The 22907-nt window shown below is 42.5% G+C and overlaps 1 protein-coding gene across 1 annotated transcript in view; it reads left to right on the forward strand.

Moving 5' to 3' along the window:
* SYT16 (synaptotagmin XVI) overlaps window positions 1-21618 on the forward strand; it is a gene marked incomplete at its 3' end in the record, with an annotated part of 24101 nt that extends 2483 nt beyond the window's left edge. The window contains exons 2-5 of the mRNA XM_010082613.1: window positions 11083-11295; window positions 15754-16010; window positions 19953-20396; window positions 21429-21618. Of these exons, the coding sequence (XP_010080915.1) occupies window positions 11083-11295; window positions 15754-16010; window positions 19953-20396; window positions 21429-21618 (1104 nt within the window). The remainder of the gene's footprint in view (window positions 1-11082; window positions 11296-15753; window positions 16011-19952; window positions 20397-21428) is intronic.
* Between the last annotated feature and the right edge of the window lie 1289 nt (window positions 21619-22907).

A 22907-nucleotide genomic window follows, 5' to 3' on the forward strand; every position in this document is an offset into this window, starting at 1 on the left:
AGGCACACAGAGTGACAGTCAGATGCCAGAGTAACCCATCACTGCAACTAGAGGAGAGGGTCGCTCTGAACCTCTCTCCCAGCTGAGAGCAGGTACTGATCAAGTTGCTGTTGGACTCTCTTAATGTTTATTGGCTTTTCTTCTCAGTAAGCTGTCTGGAGACATTGTGGAGTGGAAGGCTGGCCCTACAGAGCTCCCCAGCACCCGCATTGCTGCCACCTAGAGCTCTCTGTTTCCACATGAAGCATTTCAGAGGTCATTGCGTAGCTTTTTTACACCAGAGGGAATGTCACTCCAAATGCTCTCAAATAGTCTTTTATCTTTTCATCTCTGCAATGCACTGCACAAAGGGGCATCCAATGGTCTCAAGACTTGATAGTCATGAAGTTGTCTGTTTGAGGGTTGGAGGGCTGGGAGCTGATGCCTTTTTTTCACAGAACTAAGTTGTAAAATAGGAGAGAAAGTGCTGAACTGTGATTTGAAAATGTCTTCCATAAGCTCTTTGATGTGTAAGAACTCGTTTTGCTCTTCTAAGTGACTCTTTACTTCCAAAACACACACATGCTCTTTGTATTTCATTTTTTCAACTCTTTATTTCCTCTTTTTCCTTTAAATTCATTCTCTAACATCAAGAGTATGAACTCTTCTGACGGTAACCTAGACATGCAGAGAGGCTGTAATACCCTGGCAACTTAAACTTTCTGTCATAGATTAAAATGATCAGGAGAGAGTGTTTGAGGTGTCCTTATTTCTGTTAGCTTTGTTACCTAACCCCAAGTGACAATGTAAGCGAGCATATGGACTTGCTGACATTCAGCAAAGGCGTTCAGTAGCATCAATATTAGCTTTGAACATTTTTCCTTCCATTTGTCATGACTTTCCCTATTTCTGCAAAATACATGTTTCCTGTTTATCCTTATATTCTTTTCAGAACATTGCATCTTGACTTTATTTCACTTAATGTACCATATTTCTCTCCACAATAGAATATTTTAAAGCTAAATTGGCACAAAACAGTAGCAATGCTGAATGCTTTTTGTTGCCATGGAAATATTTCTGGGCACTTACAGAAGACCTGGTTGCCAATAGTAATGTAACAGAGAAAATAGATATGCTTCATTTAGCAGACACTGGTGATTAAAGAGCAACAGAAACCTGGTCATTCCCATATATAGTTTATCTGGTTTAGGGGGAAAAACCCCACCAACCCTAGATGAGAATAATTTTGTTTTAAAAAAGATGAAAAAGAAAATCTAATAGTTGTTCCCTACTCTTAAGCTTACAGCTCGCTTCTGAGGTAAAATAAAATAAAATTGCAGTTAAAAGCCATCATTACCCCTTCTCCTTTTTATCAAATATGTTTTTGATCCCATTTTTTTCCTCCTTGGAAATGTTTCCTAGCTCCCAGAGTAGCTTTTCTGAGGCCCCAAAGCAGCATACACATTACTGAAAACCATTTTTAGGCTTAGGGATCTAGTAACGTCTTTGAGCAATGAAATTCTTGGGTTCTTAAGTCAAACGTCTGTTAGACACTGTGAGGCATGCTAATCAGCAGGGTGCAGGTTTGGCTGCCGCCGAGTCCTAGTGTGTATTTAAATCATGCTGGTAATGTTGTGCCAAGGTTTCAGACAAATACAAGGAAAAGTTTTCTCTTTGGATGCTTTTGTTCCACAGTTTAAAAATGAGGAGGTAGTTCAGCAGAAATGCCAGGTGTTTGGTGTAAGAGGTCGGTGATGGGAAGGCTGACCCTTCCATGCATGCAAATCCTTGCCACCATTCGCAAATCATGTAGTTGTAAATTTTGCAAATACAGATGAACTTGCTCTTGCAGCTTCCTTGAGACCCTCCTTCATTGTCTAACCTCAGTGTTTCTGATAGAGAAACTGTCTCCCATTGCAGAACACGGAGAGAGCATCCTTTTTTCATCCCCCCACAGCTCAGCTGACTGGGGGTGGCTGGCAAGGGGGTGGCTGCCAGATCCTTAAGAATTGGAAAAAAGCAGTGGAGCAATAAAGCCACTTCTAAAACCAGTGCACTTGCAAGCAGAGGGGTAGAGCTGGCCAGTACGTCTGCTTCCCAGCCTGAATCTATAGAGGAAAAAAAATAGTAATGAAAAAGGCGAAGACCAGCAATAATTATGCGATGAACACAATGGCTTTTGCCCATTTCTTCCTCAGGGCCCATGTCCTTTGCAAACAAACAGTCAAAGTGACCATTAAGTTATCAGCTTCAGCAGACACTGCTCTGAAGAGGCATGGGAACAGACACACCAGCAGAGCTGAGTCTTCTGAATCAGAGCTGAACTATTTTTGCACAGCGAGTTCTGTGAGTGAAGAGTCTCCCAAGCTGTCTGACAGTGTTCATAACACTCGTGTGATATATAGGTGAGCACTACTCTTAAACTGCATGAAGTCCTTCGAGATTTTTTCCCCCCATCAATTAGACAGTCTCAATGACAGCTAAAGTTTGCGTTTCAGTTCCACTAAAATAAATTTTTTGACCTTGGAATGCTAGGAGGTTTGACGTCCTAATAGGAGTCTTGTCTAGATGGCTGGATAGTTATCCTCAATGCACGTGTAAGGGGAGGTGTGCCTCTGAGGCTCTGGGAGTTCTTCAAACTAGAAAGCACTATTGCATTTACTTACCTTGGCCTCCAGCTTAACAGGGGTCATTGATTTTTGCCAGTTACTGCTGCAGTAGAGGAAATTATTCTTTCTTCTGTATGTGAGCACAGCTGACCTCAGCAAATGACCCTTCATACAGCTGGGAATTCCTAGGCAAGAAGTGAGTTTTCATTTCATATAGCAAAATATACCTATAACAAAAAGATGCTGCTTGTGTGATGAATAAAACTTCTGCTTGAACCTGAGACTAAAATAGCTAGATGGCCAGCTTCCACGTAAAGATCCTAGATGTTTATAAATTTTATCTCCTGTCTGGCTTTGGAGCCAGCCGGTGCTCTAACCAGAATGTAGCCCTATAAAAATCAGCGCCTGTACTCAAAGCAGGACATTTACAGAGGCTGCACTGAATCAATAGCACCACTAGGACTGAGTGAAGGAAAGCGAAGACAGTGGACAAAAGCACTTCACAGAAAATATTCCTGGCTGTTCGAGTGGGAGAAAGCACTAACGTGACTGGGGATATGCACCTGGTCTCTGAAAGATGTGGTATGAGTCTGGAGCTTTCTGAAATGAAGTGCAGGCGTGAGTTTGCACTGAATGCTTTCCCTCTGGAAAATTCGGAACCACTCAAAGTGTTTGTGCACTTGTGTTTTTGTCCTTGTGAAGGTGGTACCATGTTCCTTTTTATATTTAAAGTACTCCTTCTGTCTTTTCAAGGTTTCAAATCATAAGGGATCTTCATCCATGATGCCAAAAGTGGTGATAAGAATATGCAGTAGCCCTGGAAGGAAGGTGGATTGCAGCATATCAGCTCTACCACTGGGGGAATACAGCCAAAGAGTGGTTCAAAACACAAGTTTCCAAAGGTGCTGCCATTGTGGGCTCTGTCTTAGGCCCGTCAGCCTTGCTGTTCATCCTCATTTGGTGATTTGGTGATTTTAGACACAGTAGCTTTGTAAGTCCACAGTGGATCAGTGGTTTGGGTTTTCGCCAGATTCCTCGTCTGGTGGTTAGAGCTTCCTTGTGCCAAGCTCCCTAGGAGGCGTAAGGAAGGATGCTCTGTTCAGTACTTGTCATCTAGTCTTTCCATCTAGAAGGTTTGATGTATGGAGAAGGATGTATTGAAGAGGAAGAACTGGATTTTGCCATTCAGTGCAGTTACAGAACAAATTGTGTGTGTGTGAGTATGTTTGTGCGTGTATTTTCTGATCCACTTTTTCTAAGTGGCATCCTCTTCCCACTCCCCATATGGCAGTTGCGATTCTATCTTCCTTTGGGAAGGTTGTTTAGGACTCAAGAGGCTTCATTTACTGATAAACAGCATCTTGGCAGCATCTGGGAAGTGCTGCCTCTCTCCTAGAAACCCAGCCTCCTCACCTTCCATCTACTACAGGCGAGGCAGGTGTGAATGATCTCATTGCATTGTGGTGGAGGTTGCGTGCAGGCGTACTAGCAGCAGAGCTGGAACATAGTATTTCTGTGTGCTGATACAAACAGTAGTACTTTTTGTTTTTTTCTTTTTTTTTGAGTTGTTGCTAGCTTGGCCTGCTTTGTAGAAGGCCACTTATGCAAACCCATGATGGCAGGCAAATGCTCGCAGAAGGGAGTGACCATCAGGACTTTTGGAAGCATGGATAATCCAACTCCATTTCCTGCTAGGCTCTTTGTATTGCAAAAAACAGTAATGTAAGCTTATATGGGATGGGATCGCTCTGACAAAAGGTGAGCTGGTGTTGGTCCTCACCTCTTGCCAGAGTGGGGTGTGGATATGACTTCCTTGTGCCCAACTCATTTTTGGCTGTTGTAATGACCTGTTGGCAGCAGCCATCATTTTGAGTGGCCTCACTGACTCCTGAAACAGTTTTAGTAACCAAGGGGAAAGACTGCAGTGAAAGAAAAGAAGGAGATCATAGTCATGGAGGAAAAAATGTGTAGCTTTATAGACAGTGGAGTGGCATTGTTGGGCTGTGTGGGTCTTCCAGGTAATGAGGAAGGTGTGGCTGGGCTGTACCTCTGCAGGTGCTGTTTGCGCGATTCTCATGCAGTTTCCTCAGATTGAGTTAGGGAGGCTTCGTCAGTACCTGTTTGTAGACCAACGTGAATTGCTTAGGTTGAATCTTAAACCAGTCCATGGCAAAATCTGTAAAAAATCCTTTCGACAGACCATGAGAATAGCTGATGCTGCACGCGTTCATCACTCTACCTAAAAGTTCCCTGATGTTCAGGTGGGCGGTCCCCTGTCTAGAGAGCTCAGTATCCATGTGAGATGAAGCATCCCTGGAGGGACTCATTGCACAGGGTATGAGTTCTTGCCCACACAAGCTGGGTGCTTGGAGGCATTTCTCTCCTCAGGCTGAGAGAGATTCAAGCCCATACGGTCTATACGTAGCAGCATAATCTGTGTAGGAGTGTTTTCCAGCTAATAGTATGAGAGTGGCGGTGCTGGAGAGAAAGCCCTGAGTCTGGATTAATGAGACCACAGAGGTTTGCTGAAGCTCTGTGTTGCAGGGTCAATTTTGGGGTCTAGACTTATTGCCAGACATAGTAGCTATAAACCCCTTGGGCCTGAGGGTGCAGTTTTGATTGTCGGTAGCTGATGTAAAACTGCAACTGAGATATATTGCCCTTCCCTGATCACACAGTTATGCTGCTGTCTGGCCTCATGAGCTTGCCACTGTGGGAAGAACCAGACCAAGTTGTTGCTGTAGCTGAGAGTTACCAGCCCCTTCCCTATTACTTTTGAATCAGGTGAGTTGGCCACATGATTGCTAAAACTGAAACAAGGGGAAGAGGGGAGGGAAAGGAGGACAGAATTGTCCCTTTTTGGGTGACAGCTTTAGTCCTGCACACATGTGAGTGTTGTTGCACTACATCCTCACCCACTGCTGCTGCTGAAGTCTGTGATTTTCCCAGGAGTGCCATGGAAACGGTAGTGTTACAGCAGCGGTAAGGGGGGGCTGTGGTGAATCAACCCTCTGGTAGCAAACAGAAAGTTCCAATTAGAAAAATCAGTGGGAAAATAAATATCTGCTTTGTTGCAATGCAGTTGTTATCCGTAGCAACCCCAAACAAATATCTTTGCGAGGGAGTTGATTTCCACCCTGTTAATCAGCAAACAAAGCCTTGTGGATGTGAAGCTAATGGTTACAGCATTGGGTGCTACAAATGGTATGTAATCGGCGTGCAGACGCTGGGTCTAGCAGGTTGTGAGAGTGGCACAGCAGAACTGCATTTTAAAGAGTCAGGGAACTGAGTTTGCTGGGCATTTCCGTGGCCAGTTTGATTCCTGCTAGGTGGAAGGTCATTTACTGGAAGAAGCTAGTGCCAATTCAGAGAAACTTCCTTAAATGTAGTGGGGGGAGTTTGCAAAGGGACTCCCGTGCATCAAAAGGAGAAAAGAGCATCCAAACCAAATGCACAGGTAGAAGAGGTGATTGATGGGGAACCTGAAGGAATTCAACCCTTTGTGGTGTGAAAGCTACCAGGAAAACTGTCATAAAAATAATCCTTATAAGGTCAAAGTTGGTTTTTGTTGGAAGGAAAGGACAGAGTTTTCTAACTCGCTGTCTATAGGGATCCAGCAGTTCGTTTAGTCGTTTAGTTTCTGAGTCCATGAACATTTATAACCCCACACACCAGAGGGTATGCAGCTACACCTGGGTGCTGCAATGTCCCCAGCACAGACACAGCATCTGCTGACAGAAGGTGCTTTTCTTTTCTTCAAGCAGCCTAACAGGGGCTAGCAAAGGGGTGTAAGCTGACTCATGGATGTAACTGCATCCACACCAGGGGTTTTCCTGGCTTAGTAGTGTCCCCTATAGTGTGTAATCTCTTTTTAGTTCCACTTCTCCACAAATCCTGAGCCTGTGCTAATAAGACCCGGTAGCGTAAATGAAGCCTGACTCATGGTTAATCCACATGTAAAATGTAAAGTAGGTGATTGGGAAAATCAGGGATGATTGTGGTTCTGCTTCTTGACTGCCATTTCCTCTAGCTATGGAAGAACCTTAGGCAGTGAAGTGAAAGTCAGTTTGAAGCTGAATCCCATGTTCCTATTTTTAAAATCTAAATTTGAGAGGAGGGAAAAAGCAACAGGAAAATATGTTGATTTTCATGCTGTTTTCTGTGGGCAGTTTTCTCTTTCTTTGCACAGCAGTGTGCAGAATTGGAGTGTATTGCTCTGACTGCTGTGTTGTTCGGCTATAGAGGTGCTGGATGGTCAGAACCAAATAATGTCTTGTTTCTGATTACTCTCTCACTTTTTTTTTTTGTTTGCCATGAAAGCTGCCAGGTTGTGATTCTCTCTGCCTGCATCGCATTCAAACACCCAAATGTGTTTGCTTTTGTTTGGTCAAGGGGTGAGGACAGGTGAAGAGGTAGAGACAGACGTGTTGCAAAAGCAGGACACCGTCACTTGTCACTCAGCAAAGAGGGGTAGATCTTGTATATACCTCTGTCCCCCCTTGCTGGTGTAACTACCAGAAAGGGACAGAAATGTGTAGGCTTGGGTGCAAGGAGAAAGCCCAGGTGAAGGCTGCCTTCTGTTTCTTAGTAAACGTCCAGCTGGTGTTAGTCAACGGTGCATAGTCTCAAACTCTTTGTCCATAATGACATGGATAGAAACACGGGTTTGCTGTATCACAGTGCATTCTCCCATTATTTTAAATACATTTGAAATCTGGGTTGGTGTTTTAGATTTTGATTCTGTTTTATAAAAGGAAGGATTTCTGGTGATGAGACTGTATCTCCAAATAGTTGTGAGCATGAATAAAGTTACGGAGTGCCCTCCTCCCTAGTCACACCCACAAATCAGGTAGTTGCTTTACTTGGTACTTTTGTTTGATCTCCCAGTTCAAAGGGTTGACAGCAAGAGCAAGAAGACGACTCTAGACTGAAGATGCTGTGCAAAAAAGAGTCTGTACTTGCATAGAAATTAGTAGTAGCAACTCCACATGTGTAGCTGCATGGTCCCTTTACAAAGTGTTCCTCCTCTTTTTTTCTGAGAATCTAACAAATCCACAGTTTGCAGCAGGCCTTTTCCAAAGGCAGGCCCTTTTTTCTTGTTTCATGTGCAGTTCTGGGTTTTGCTGAGTTAGGAGCCATTGTAGATCATTTCTCTGTGTCATCCTGATCATGAAAGTTTTAAGGTCAGACCTATGCGACTGCTTCTGTAATAGCAAAGAACATGGCAAAGAGAGCCTCTGGGATCCTCTGAGTAAGTGCATTATGCATAGATGTACTGATATTGTCTTTGGTTATATGATCAAATACTTTTTTTTTTTTTTTTCCAGTCGCACTTCTGCTTCCTTCAGGGCTTGGTGATGCTCTAATTGAAACTCTCCTGGACTTCCATAAAGCAGAATCAAAATCTTTAAGGAGAATTTGGACACACAATGCTGTAGGAAAGCAGAAATTTGGCATGTGTGAACTTTTCATTGTTCAGTCAAAATGACTGTTGGTTTGTTGGTTTTTTTTAACATGCAGGCAGACAGGATGCATGCAGTACATTTATGTTTTACACCTACACTATGTATTTCATTTGGCAATTTTTTTCCTTGGATAAGCTTTGAGCAAATGGTTATTCTTTATACTTGGTAACACTGCAGAGAGTTCTTGAATTATTTATTTCATGCATTTTAGCTTAGTGTATTTGGATGCCTGTAAGCTAACTTTGTTACTGATTGGGTGTTTGAAATTTCTGAATAAATAGTGGTAGTTCGAAATAGCTTGGCAGAAAAAGAGGTCACCCTCCTTCCTCCCCCACTTGTCTCCTCTGGGGGGAAAAAAAAAATCCCATATGCCTCCCTTATGAGTGGTGAGAAGTTGATTTGTAAAACAGATGCTGCATAGAAGTAATTGAGTTGAAGTTGCTAGAAATATGTATATGCTACATAACATCTGCAGATTTCAAGATGTATTCATTATCTTTCCAGAATTTAGATTGTAATTATGAGTCCTTTATTTAAGTTTCCATGGTGATATAGAAAATGTTTCCCCCTTATCCTTTCCTAATCAGGACACTTGTATATTTGAATGGTGAACCTTTTTCTCTCCCCTGGGTAAACTTAGTTTTATTAACACAGAGATGTTAAGCTGACACAGAGCTGTCTGCTGCTCAGGCAGATATTCAGTAGCAGACGTTATCAAGCATTTGCAACAGATTCCCCAGTGCCACCATTTAATTAGCCTGCGTGCTTCCAAATGCTGGTAGGAAATAGCACCCAGTGTCAGAACACGTGATGCAGTCGTGCTTTGGGGATTGGTAAAGTTAAAGTCAAAGTCAAGTGGCCAGTAATATATCAAAGTGGGCCAAAGTCCCCCCCTCCATCCCTTCATCCTTCCCCTTCTGTCCTGGAAAAAGGGCTCTGCTCTGTTTTGCAGGGAGCTGCTGCAGGTCACCCCAGGGAGTGTCCTTACAGGAGCAAATGCATCCATGCGGCCTTTGCGGAATTTCTTGGAATAACCAGAATTGTACACTATGTTAGTGCACATTTATTTAAGTATACAGCCTTGTGCCCACAAACCCAAGATTTTGATGTTACTGTTGTTTTAGAAAATAGTGAAAGATGTGACTTAATCGCTAAAGTTGATATTTTGCTCAGGATTTTTGGCAAGCTGTTTGAGTGAAAAGTGGACTTTTGTTTATACTGGAATAATTTTTATTTTTTATCTTAAATACCCAAAAGATATACACATATAAATAGAACTTACCAACATTTGCCAAGCATTTGAATTAATTTTGTAGAGTTTGCATGAGCTGTAGGTAGCGAATTGACAACACAGTTGGTTGAAAAGGAATGTTTAGTTTTATGTGTTTCAATTATTTGAATAAATCATAGCACATTTAGACCATAGGGTTGTTACAGCTTGAAATAATTTATTTTTTTAAATTTGAAAGAAACTTAACAGTTTGCATAAAAATAATCAATTTTTATGATAGCTGGTCACTGACCATCTACAGACTAATGTCTAAAACTTTTTTCATTTTTATCAAAATAGGAACACTTAGCTTTTCCCTCTAATTTTCTAGAAGGAACAGCAGGCTTATTGTCAAGCTGTGGCAAATCAGACCAGAGGGTCAAATCTGCCAGCGTGGCGGCATGGAAGAAGCCAGCTTCTGCTGGGCTGGTGGTGGGAGCAGCTTGCTTCAGTACTTCCAGCTTCCTCGCTCTCTGCCTGGGGAGTTGAGCGTCATCTTCTGTGCAGCAGCGGGTAAATTTATGGAGCAGTGACAGCAGTTGTCATTAAGTTCATACTGCAGATTTTTAATAGACCTAACACAGTGTGTAAAAGCAGGATTTCCCCACCTGTAGCTGTGTGATTGCTGTAAGCGAGATCTGAGGTGAAAGAAGGTGCTTTCCTCCCAAAGCAGGCAGCGGCACTGAGGAAGCTGCCCTCTGCCTGTTTGTCTGCAGAGCTCATTTGTTCAGCTGCTCGGGTTTGCCATGGCGATTATCAAAGTCAGTCCTGGCAACCAGATCATATACTTCATGCTCAAGAGCAAGCAGCGGACCGACCACACTTGACAGCTGGCTTGTTCACGCGCGTCTACACAAACATGCACGTACACACCAATTGCCCGTTGTCCCCAACGCTCCTTTCTCCGTGCATGTGGATGGATCAAAACATCCTGCTGTTGTGCTTCCTTGATGCCAGTGGCAGGAAGATCAGCAAAATGCCTCTGCATTTTCATCCCGACAAAGCAAGGCCAAGTACACATAGTATGCATTGAACCCTCCTTCCCCCATCTCGCGGCTATGCACACTCTAGTGAGGGTGCAATCATCTCGTATTCAAAGCACGTGTTTGTAGGAGGAGGGAAAGGGCACTCACAGGGACGTGCTCAAATGCGTATCTTCACTTTTAAAGGTTGTAATTTACATTGGTCTCCCAAGTTACTCTGCTGCTGGCAGATGGAGTCAGCAGTGCCTGTTAGCCATGTGCCTTATTTATGTGTTCATGGTATTACCCACAGCAGGTTACTCCTGAGTTGCTTTTTCTGCACAAAAGAAGTTCTTTCTGCACAAAAGAAGTTCTTTCTCCACCTTAGCAGGAGCTGAAAGGGAATGGAAGCATGACCAAGTTTTCAAGTCCTTTGCTTACTCCTTTATCTTTGTACATGCTAATGATTTTACTAGTGGTTCTCTGTGTATGTTGTGTCTTACTTTGTGTTCTGCTCTGTTAAATATCTTAATTTAAAAAAAAAAAAAAAGGTAACATGCAGAGTTGGGAAAGGTCTAATGATATGTAAAAGTTGCTGATACAATATGACTTTCACAGGCTCTCCAGAGGTTGAAGAACCAGGTTATTCTCAAGTTCATTCCAGAGTCCCCTCTAAACTCTTGGTCCCCTTCTTCTCCCCAGAAGGTCCATCTGAGAGCTGGAAGAGTGCTGTGTCATCTGGCTTCTTGGCCAAGGGTAGCAGACCATCTAAAGCCCAAGTTGTGTTTTTCTCCCAGTAAACAGTTACCGGGAGGATGAAGAACAGACAGCATCTTCAGGCAACGATGATGAGGTGATTAAACAGTTTGAGATCTCTGTGTCATGCTCACAAAGTTTTCGATCAGAAGTATCTGAAAAAGCAACAGCAGCAGGAGCGGAGCGTAGACCCAAATTCAGCCGTTTGCTCTCCAGCCATGAGGAGTACTGTGCAGAGGTATCTGAATCCAAAGGTACTGTTTGCATGAAATAAGATTAAAGAAGTTGGAGTCTTTAAGATCTGTGGCCTCAACATGGAGAGGTTCTTTTGTTGTGGAGAACCAGTCCTAAATCTTGCTTTCTCTCTTACTAAACTTGGTTTCTTTATTGGTTACCTGCAGCTCATTTCTAAAATACTTAGAGGGAAGAGGCTGGATCTAAGCACTGCTGAAGTCCATGAAGATCTTTCCATTAACTGTATATGGCTTTTGAATTCTGGCTCCTAATCCACAGGGATTTTCATGGGTTTTATTGCCAATTTTGCCAGAGTGAAGACTGCAGGACTTCATTCTAATAATTTTTGATCTGTGCCACTTAAGTAATTTCTTTAGTAAGCCTTTTAGCAGAAGTTGAATGTCTCCTTTTGTAACAGCTTTGCAAACACAAGGTGAACAGTGAATGAATTATGTTGTATCATTTGCCAGCACATATGCCAAATGTCAGACAATGACGGAAACTAAAAATTTATGGCACAGAAGGGAAGAATTTTATGATCTTCTGTGGACTAATGTAATGACTCTTTTATACAAACAGAGATGAAATGCATTTAAAAATGTAGCTACTTAGAAAATTGGCCTGAACACATTCTAAAGTCTGGAGAAGCTCATTAGAGGGAAGAGCTGTGAAAGTGCCCTTTGTTTTTACTTCCATATAAAGTTTTAATTTTGAAATACAAGTGCTTGATTTTAGTGCATCCTCTGATTAGAGTGATCATTTCAAGATACGGCTCTCTGTCAAAATCTTCCTCTGGCACAACGTGGTGCAGAGTTGCTCTTACTTTTCAGAGGTCGTATTAATATTGTTTGAATAGCTGTTCAGAAATCAGATGAAACCAGATGTTGAAGTCTGCTTTCACTAAGACATTCAGTTCTCTGCTCCATTCCTCACTAAGATCAAGATTAGAGCCTTGATTAGGAACAAATGCCTATAAACTAATCCTTGGGTATGTCAGGTCTCCTTCAAATCCAGAGGCTTTGGTTACTGAGTGTACAGCGATAGTTACACACACTCATGCCTCCCAATATGAGTCATTTGTTTGGGAGAAGTGCTGAGTGGTTGGGGTATATCCAAGGTAACCCCTCACCCTGCTACCCCTCGGTTGCTGGTCTGAGCTGAGCAGATCCTCTGGTCCTTTCTGGGTGGGAGGGATGAGGGGTCTTTTGACAGCGCTGAGTCTAGATTGGGGTCGTGGCACTTTCAGGCCTTCTGACTCTGCCTGAGACTTCTCCTTGTGTCCTCTTAGCAGACTTTTCACTCACACAGCTGGTAGTTTTCTTTTCTTACAGAATCAGAAATCAATAACAAACTTAGGCACACAGGGAAGCTGAGCATCTCAGAGAGCCCTGAATAGCTTCTCTCCCACTCAGCCTTGACATATGGCACTCTTCTCACAACGTGTTCTTACATGAGATTTTCCTTGACCCTCTGTTTTTGTTATCGATGTCATGACAGTCTGCACTTTGGACTTGTCTGGCTTTCACTTTTCACCTGTTAGAAGTCTTCATAGTAACCTGAATAGAGCTTGGAAAGAGGAGCTCATGCTGCAGGAAGGAAGCGCTTGGAGGATGCTCTGGGGAGCTGAATAGCTGGCGTGCCAGCTCTGCCCACAGCCTCCCTGCAAATCACCCTGTTAATAAAGAGCCTATTTTAGTTCTGGAAACACGGAGTCTTCTCAGGCTATTACCCAGCATGTGGTAAATTAAACAATCTTGGCCTGATTGCATAATATTACTTGAAATTTAAGATCCTTTTTCTCTTTAACCCCTAAAATTTACAAGCCATTTTTGTTTAGATTTATTGTAATTAGATAATGATTCTGTTCCTTTGAGGCTTTTCTGGGAAGTTTTTCAGCACTTTTTGATGGCTAATCTCAAAATAACCGGGGGCAGAAGCACCACTTGGTCTCCCTGCATCTCGTTTGGTTCAGTGCGAGGGAGCACATGGTGCTGGGGTACTGCAGGGTGATTTGGTACTGGGGTGCAGCAAGGGCCAGGCAAGACGATTACTGCTGTACGAGGACAAAAATGCCTCAGTCCCACTAACTTGTATCTCTACTGCTGTCTTTCAGGAAGAGGGGTTTGAAAACCACTCCTAGTAGCTAGGAGGATTTCAAGTCCAGAAGTGCCTGGGTTCATTACTGATATCCTTTCCTCCCTGGACCATATTTAAACAGGTTCTTGACTTTCAGCATGTGTTTACATACAGTCTAGAAGAAATTCCTTACATTTTGGAAAATCAGAAAGAGAAGTCACGCTTTTTCTTGTAAAAGCACAATGGTTCACTGCAGTCCACGGAGCAAACATCGCCTTGGTCAGCACAGGTGACAGGCACACGTTAAACTCTTAATCTCAGGATTTCTTGCTGGTGAATGAACTATGTGGTGTTAATTTAGAAACATCTACTAGGCTCCATCTTTTAACTCTGGCAGTGTGTTTTAGGAACTGATGAGGCCTCTCAGGACATCTGTTTAGCACATTGTAATCTTCATAGACCTGAGAGATTGTGTATCATTGAAAAAGAAGAAATATTCTGTAGGTTAACCAGGCCATTTACCTTCCAGTGTGAGGGTGGAATTCACAGTATTTTCCGGCTTGATTTTCAGTGGTTGATGTGCTGAGCTTTCCCTGTATCTTTGGAGACATGCTTCCAGTACACTTTTAGAGTTCTATTTGGAGGTGATGTTCATTCTTTCATCTGACAAGAGTCACGGTTTCTTCATAACCAGTTCTCCAACCTTTATGGATTTGTTGGTGATTTCTGTTCCCCAGTATTCCGCTTGCCTCCTTGGCTTTTGGACACACGTGGCACAACAGGGAGAGGTTGGGGAGAGGACTGAAAGAAAACAGCACTCTTTTAGTGAACAGTGCTATCTGACCTTAATTTTAGAATTGGCTGTTATTGCTCTGCAGGGACTCTTGGCTAATTAAAGTTCAGATAGTTAGATAATGCTGTCTCAACATATATCCCTGATGCTGTGCAGTTTATTCATGTCAGGTATTCATAAGACAGTTGACATTTTCTTCCTTAAAAGTCTCTTGGGTAAATTACAGGCATTTTACTGCTCTGACCTTTTCCTTTACACGAAGAACTTCTGTTTTGATCATATTTTTTTTTGTGAATATAATGTTAGAACAGATGTAATTGGAGAGGTATAGTTGCTCTAGTCTGTATAGTTGAGCTATTACCTGTAATGATCCTCTAATACTGGTATTTGTAAGTGATTATCTCTTACCAAACTGCTTTGAATGTAAAGAAAAAGCCAGACTGTTTCACTAAATGGTTTTGGTGAATCACCTTTTTCCTTCCTTTCCCTCAATATTACATTTGCTTTCCTAACACATTCATTTTGTGCCTGAGTCTTAGAGACATAGCCTGCTCTATTAATATGTTTCTGGAGTTCTCTTGTTATGAATAGCCTTTTATGGCTTTAATGTAGTTTTTGAAAATTCCTCTATTATTGATCTAGATATTATCCCAGCAGGAGTCAAAACCACAAGACAATTGTGTGAGGATAATTTCTTACTATAGTAGCATTTCATTCTGAAATCCTGCTGTGTGGTGTGTGCTTTGATGGATGACCCACTGTTTAAAATGTGTATTAAGACATTGGCTTGCTAATTAAATGCCTTAAGGAGCGCCTGTACCCATTCAGTCTCAGTCAATTTGTGGGATTTCTGTTATTTTATTTCTTGCTTACGTTCATATGTTTACTGCTTTTTGTTTTCTGGCTTTGTAGAGAAGAAAGGGATCAGATGAATTAAAACTAATAAAAGCAGGCAGAAAATTAGACAACATATCTCCCCTCAGTTGCCCTTGGGACAATTTAGCCCAAACATAGGATTTGGAGATTCCTGCCTGGCTTGTGGGGTGGTCGTGCACACCCAAGCTCTCAGGGATGGGTGATAGGGTCGTGGTGGCACTCTGTTATCTCCATGAAACTCCTTTCCTCATCAGCACCATCCCCTTGAGGGCATTGCTAGCTCCTGTCCTTTCCTCCTCCTTCTCCTCCTGCATAGAAGGGAATTGTTGATACCTGTTCATCGGGCCTATGCTGTGCTTTTCTGTAATTTGTCTGACCTGTGTTTTCATACAAGCAATTACTTTGGGGCCACAAAGCAGCCCCAAAGCACTTGAATATCCCAAGCACTCCACTGATGATTGCATTTGGTGGCTGACTTCATCAAGTAAAGGTGGCCACTTTCTCAGTTCAGGATGAAACAGCCATGTCCACTCCATCCAATGATGATTTATACAGGATTTTGTATTTTTATGTTCTGCAGTTGTCAGAAGTAAAAACTTTCTCTTGCAAGCACTGGAGGTGAGGGCAAAAAAAAAAAAAAAAAAAAAAAGAGGGAGAGGCACATTTTTGGAGGGAGAGGGGGAGGGATGCGTTCTAATCCCTCTGAAATTATTTTCTTGCTGAAAATTGTTAGATCTGGATGGACTAAGCCAACTGAGTTACCAAGACAACCTATCCTATCACGAAGATGACCATGAATCTGTTGATTCAAGAACAACAACTGAGAGTAGGGGCACTGGGCGGCGTAAAGGGCCTAGGATGGAGTCCAGCATTGCCGACGGCATTAGCCGGCAAGCCACGGAAGGACGTTTGGAGATGGAGACAACTGTTACCCACCAGAGATTTGAAGTAAATGATGCTACGGACAGCTCATCGGCTTGGAGCCCTGAGGTATGGAGAATTGTCATTTATTATATACAATGTAAGCTTTTGAAGGATATTTGGGGCCAAAAAAATGTTAGGGGAGAAATGAAGTGAAAAATTGATCAGAACAGCACAAGATAATGGTACTCCTGTGTGCATGAATGTACACCCTTCTCTGGGTGTTTCCCCTTTTCTTGGTATTTTACATCTTGCTACTAATACTCACTGAGAGAAGCTGTTTTATTGCTTGGTTTCTGACTGCAATCTTTGAACTGAAATTGGAGCCACTAGCAGCCTGACAGCACTTACTATCACTTAGCAAAGAGAACTCTGTGGTGGCCCAGGGCTTTGTTGCTGGCTGTATGTGCAGGGTGTGTCTAGGGACATGGTGTGTGGTCACTGGGTCATATCTGTGCCTCTTTTTCTGTGTGGTTTCTATGGCTTAGACAATGGGAAGCATCTGGAAAGCTGGAGGCAACTGGTGGGGGTGGCCCGTGACTTGGCCAAGTGACCATCACTCTGGTCCCCATTGATACCGCGCATCCTTCCAGGGAAAGACAGCCTGAGAGCTCCTCTGCTTTCCCTTAGTTCTGTACCTTTATTTTGAAGCCTCAATAACACATCGGAGATTTTAAGGCATTGTAAACACCTGGTGACTTAGCATCCCCCTTTTCTCTCATAATCTTTCTGCGTGATGTGTTGGTTTTCATTATTATTTTACCACAAGATTAAATTTCTGAAAAAATATCAGCTTTCATCAGACATATTAAAAGAACAGCGCAAAGGTCACATCTTCTGCCTGAGTTAAAAGAGATTATTCTTCAGTTGTGGAAATTAATACCTTCATCACACTCCGAGCAACAAGGCTTTGAGGGGAAGAAAGTTCCTTTCCTCAGAGCACGCTGCCTGCAGCCAGTTAAAGAGATGGAAAGCAGCTTGTCGGTGAATATACTCCAGCCCTAAGGGGTGTTTTGAACAGCATTTTGGTTTGCTGCACAAATCAGTCCCACAGAATACCACACAAAACATGGGAACTCTGTGCGGCAGCAGCCTTGCCCTCTCCTTGCTGCGTGCCTCTGACATGCGCTGTTTGTCTGCCCACCTGAGGTTCATTTCTCCTTTTCCACATTTGATGTACATTGCCGTGGTTCACAGGCGCTGCAGTGTCTCCAGCGTCCTTTTGTATTTCTTTGGAATACATCTCTCGTTTTGCTCCTGGTATCTACATTTTAAAAATGCAAAGAATGGTTATAGCATCAGGGGGCAGATATGCCCAAGTCCCAGTTTATCTACTACAAGCAGCTCCTCATCCAAAGGTATTGTGTGGATTAATAAAAGACTTTTTATTGCAGGAACTAAATGTTCTGACATGCCAGAAATGTCCAAATGCTATTATGCTCCACCCAAAGGACCTCTCTTTAGAGACAAAAATTATAATTTTATGTCCCTGCAGTGGAACCACAAGTACCATTTCAAGCCTTGTCCATAATTAGCTGCTCTTTCAGGTTTCTCTGGCAGAAATGGATTTATTTTACCTAGTGAAGTGGATATTGGCTGTCCTGAATGACCGGGTTAGACATACAGTATCAATCACTATACCTAGCTTGACCTCTCAACAACTGTGCTGGGAAGAGGGAAAGAAAGAAATTCAGATGAAGTATCTAAAGCCCACACTTTCCTTGGATTCCAGTTTAAGTGTATGTATAACCAATATGTTCACAAAGGTGTCATAGCCACAGCTGAGCTCCAAAAGCCAAGGGGAATTCTGTGAATGACTTCCACAGAAAGAAGACTGACCGTCCATAAGCTTTGTGTGCTGAAAACCTGTACGAAGATGCATCCCAGATAGCACAGTGCTCTCTGAAAGGGCCAGCCCATGAGGTCTCTTAAGCTTGGTTGCCCGTGGAAAGGTCACTGCCACAGATTTTGGCATTTCCCTTTCCCTCTCTGTCTGCAGTTCATGCCGTTTTCTCTGCAGTGTATATGGCCACAGCTATAGTAACACAATCTGAGATTTCCTAAAATCTAGGTTCTTTCTATCTGTTCTATTAAAAGCCAGATAGCTGACCTTCAGTCTACCCTCCATGCTGCCAGAAGATGAGAGACTGGGCCCCGTTTGGACAGGAAAATGCCTCCTGGATCTTCATACCTGTGGGTTTACGATGACGCACGGGAGTTTGCGTTCTCCAGCTCAGGCATGCAGATGAAAGCCAAGTTATGCCACAACCACAGTTGTCTCCACACTTCAGCACTAGTTCTCAAGCGTGCCTTGATTCCATCCCCTCAATAGCAAATGCACAGATGAAAGTGGGGAGCGATGCGGAGGGAAACATGGATTAAGTGCAATCCATTATGTTTTCTTCTTAAATATTATTTCATCAACCAGACAGAAATAACTCGACAGCTACACAACAGCACTTACATTTGCATAATATCACCTTCTCTCCAGGCAGCCTGGCCTGCCCAGCGGTTTTGTCTTTGCAGCCTGCTGTTCATACAGAAAGACATTTTTATGGGCAACCAAGTCATTTCATGTGCTGTCCCAGCAGGGATTTTTCTCTCTTTGACATGACTTCTGCAAGACGTACAACAGTGGGTTTCCATCACTAGGGTGTGCACATGGACCTTTGTATTCATGTGCATGAATCCCTTAAACACCTATGAAAATATGGAAAGCTGGAGCTTTGCATGCCATGGCAGGTGAATCTGAGCACTGGAAAAATAGATTGACAGGAGGTAGGCATAAATTTTGAGGTTTGTCCAAGGTCTTCTTTGAGATATATACCACCCTAGACACTTCTGAAGGGAATTACATCAGAAGTCCTATGGCCCATCATCTGTACTCTAAACAATAAGATTTCTGTATTGAAAAGAAATGTTACTTGAAATGCGAGAGAAGATAAATGTTTGAGGAGGAGGGTGACTCAGACTGCTAGTGACAGGCCTTAATTCACCTTCTGGCTATTAACTGGAAATCTTTCCCGAGTACAGTGTATACTCATGTTTAAATACAAATCATTGATCACTATAGCAACCCCTTTATCACATGAAGCACATTCTAGCTCTAAGATAAAAAAACACTTTTGAAAAGAAACGCCCACGACCACTCATCAAAAGGTAAGGTGAGCATCCATGTTTTTTATCTTGTTTTATCAAAATGATTTTTCTTTTAAGAGTAGGTAGAATGTGTGCGAATTGGTCTCCACATGTTTTGGTTGTTTATTTTGAATTTTTATTCTAAATGTATTAGTATCCAAACTGAACAGAAGGAACAGATGCTTCTCTTGGGAGATTAAAAAAGGGAATAAGGAATCAATATCAGGCTGCTTTTCTTGATTATTATTGCTTTAGTTGTAGCAAATGTATTGAATTATAGGGTAGCATCTAGAAATAGAATTTCCATTCTCCAAGAAATTCCCATCAAATTGAACACAGGGCTTAATTTTTTTAAATTTTACAACAGAATAAAATATCCAAAAAAGTTAGCAGGTTTGGCTGAATTGTTTAATTTTTAGTAATGTAAAAAAATCAATTCTGAAAAAACTCCAGTGTGTGTTCTAAGTAATAGCTTCAGTTGTTTTTTTTTAACCAAAACAAACAAGGAAGTTTTATTATTGCTTCAAAATTGACATGAATGAAATTTAAAAAAAAAACCAAAACTTTGTTTAGTTTTTCCCTATGTAGTATTTTTGCCAAATTAACAGCCTCCTGCAAAACATTTAAATATTGATGAAACTTTGTTGGAAATGTTTCAACAAGTGCTGCTGCTTACTAGATTGTATGGGGAACATTGCACAAAATCAGGCAATTAACTAGCACTGGCCTTTCAAGAAACAGTGGGATCCTCATTTTGTAGAGCAACTGCCTGCACTTGCAAGCACAAATGAGAACATTTTTTTTTACATACAGTTGGGATCACAGAGGCAGTTGAACTCTAATGGAGGTTTTATTTCTTCCTTCTCTTTGCAGGAACATGATGAGGTGAACAGTGCACCAGCTCAGCACAGTGCTCATGAGCCCATCTGTAAGTGTGGTGATCTAGATGTCATCTTCAACTATGAGGCCTCAAGTCAAAAGCTAGTAGTTACTGTTTTGGAGGCCAGGGATATCCCAGACAAAGACCGCAGTGGTGTGAACACCTGGCAAGTGCACACAGTCCTGATGCCTAGCAAGAAACAGAGGGGTAAGACAAGTGTTCAGAGAGGACCCATCCCCGTGTTCAAGGATAAAATTACCTTCAGTAAGCTGGAGCCAGAGGAGTTAAGCAGCCACGCCGTTCGCTTCCGCCTCTATGCGGTGCACAAGATGACTGGGCAGAAGATGATGGGAGAGCAGTTGTTCTACCTGAGCAACATCAGCCAGGCAGGGGAAGTGAAGGTGACATTGGTCTTGGAGCCACGGAGTAACTTGAGGGTAAGTTTGGTGAAAGAAATATGGGAGTCCATATCATTGTTCATCTGGTGAATGGGGACTGGCTGTACCTGGTATCTTTCAGGGCTGTTAGGATGCAACTGGTGGATCTGTCCTACTGTAAATTAAACAGTGATCAGTAAGGGGAAGCACAGGGCAGTGCCTTATTAACAACAGCTCAGCTAGCAAGCTTACACAACATCATGTAGATGCGCTACATCTACACAAGTCTCCAAATGCTGTGCCATGCAGAAGTAGTAGGTTGGTCCCAGAACCACCAAGGCTAATTACATCGGAATTTCAACAAGGACAGTAGTTCTTGTGTGCCATTATGTTGGTGGACCTGTTGTACTGCCTGTGCTCCTCTGGCACTAGCTACTAGCTTGTGGATCTCTGTGTTGTGTTTTCCATGCTACATGAAATGCTTAGTAATGTTTCTTTTCATGACAGATGGAAGTGGAGAGGTGGGTCATGTGAGGAGGAACTGGCTGTGCTGCTTCATAATCTTCCATACACAGCACAGTTGTATCCAGTTCTGGCTCTGCCAATCAGTTTGTGTAGATGAGCTCTGTCATGATTCACTGTCTACAAAAAGCTCAGTGAGAGGTTGTGCACACAAAATGAATAAAACATCATACTCCGGGTGAAGAGGGGATAGCGAGAGCATCACGGTAGCAAGGAAAGAAAGAAAATACACAGTACATGACCAAAGAAAACCAAACTGCAAAATGCATTCCATCCAAAAGTCATTGTCAAGGAGATTTACTGTGCATTTGATGTACTAGGATGTATGCTTATCTCAGAGGCTTTGATTTACACTAATGTAAACACGTTACGCAGAGGTCCTCATCTCTCATCTTTAAAGAGAAAGTTCAGAGATGTGTTTTTGTAAAAGTGATGCTCTGATTCTTCTGGTGCTCCATAAAAATTCATTCTTAGTCATTGCCATTTCTTAAGAGAGATCTTACTAAACAGGGTTACCAGATATAAATTAAGGGAGGGTGGTGGTGAACGTCCTGATGAGACTTTATGCAGAGTGCAGACTCTCAGCTTAGTCTGTCAGCAATCTCTCACAGTGACAGCGCATCTTCAACACAGTCCCTGTCGCATGGAGGGGTGCCAGAGCTGCTCGTGGGATTGTCGTACAATGCCACTACGGGGCGGCTGTCAGTGGAGATGATCAAAGGCAGTCATTTCCGAAACCTTGCAATTAATAGGCCACCTGGTAAGTACTTTCACTGCTATTAAATAACACCGTTGAGTCAAAATTTGCTTTTTATTTTCTTCCTCAAGATATTCAATTATGTCATTTCTGAGCTGGGTTTTCTTGCAGAGTATCTGATTGGAAATTAAAAGCATTTTTTTCAAATACATTGCTGGTAAATTTTACAGGGTAATTGGAGGCAATCATAGGAAGACACAGCTGATGGGACAGTAATACCTGAGTGTCTCTTTTATTGCATATACCTTTACAACATCTGATTATGGCAAAAGTGCTATTATACCCAAAGCACAGAGTAATTCTCAGCAGATCCATAAAAAGGAATAAGTGCTTTTCAAGTGATTATATGTTGCCATGTGACCTACAGAGGCCCTGCCTAGTGCCATTAAGTGTTTCCCAGGGCTATATTTTGCTTAGTCCCCTTGCTGTGCTGCTGAGTGCTGGGTGACCTGGTGCTTTGGGCCCTTTGGAGATCCTGCTGCTGTGAATTCTCTGCTGCCACACAAGAAAATCTTCTGCAGAGAGAAGATTTGAAAGTTGTTCTGGGTTGCAGCAGTTGAGTTCTCTTCCTCCAATACCTAAAGGAAAAAATGGAAATTGCCTTACAGTAGCCTTAGTTAGTGCTTGAGCTGTAGTTAGTCCTTGGGAAGGATAGTGGATGGACGGTGCTTATGTGCGTGGTATAGATGGGGTCATGCAGCCGTAGTGCCTGGTGTTATCTGCTTTGCTGCGGGGGTGCCTCGTTCAGGGATTGAATGGCAGCGCTGTCCTCATCTCTTACTGTCTTTTCGCCTCCTGTCTGGAACCAGCAGCTAACGGCAATGTGTAATAACATTTTTTTGCTTGTTGGTGTGTTTGCTTTTTGTGATGTGGTTGCCTGCCTGTCAAAGGTAATAACCTTTGACAGTTCCTTGCATTCATTGGATTTGACCTAGTATCTCTAGCTTGCAAAATGCTAAGATTGCTTTTGCAAGATGCTGTGCTCTTTGGCCCAGAGCTGGCAAAATATTTATGTGATATTTAAGTATATGTACATGAAAACTCAACTTTCCACTGAACCATACATACTTAAGTATATTACAGAAGTAATCTGTGTTGTCAGCCAGTCCCTCGAGAATTAAGGGCAGGTCTGTGCAACAGTAGAACACGAGCCCAGCCTGTGTACCCCTAGTGAATCCTGTATTAGCTGTGGCAACATAGGTCTCCATGTGAATCAAAGACATGTTCTTGTTTGCATGTACATGCTTTATTAAAAGACATATTAGTAATTTAAAACAAAGGTAGACTAGAAC

The sequence above is a fragment of the Pterocles gutturalis genome, unplaced genomic scaffold, assembly GCF_000699245.1.
Source record: "Pterocles gutturalis isolate BGI_N339 unplaced genomic scaffold, ASM69924v1 scaffold46699, whole genome shotgun sequence".
NCBI classification, from domain to species: domain Eukaryota; kingdom Metazoa; phylum Chordata; class Aves; order Pterocliformes; family Pteroclidae; genus Pterocles; species Pterocles gutturalis.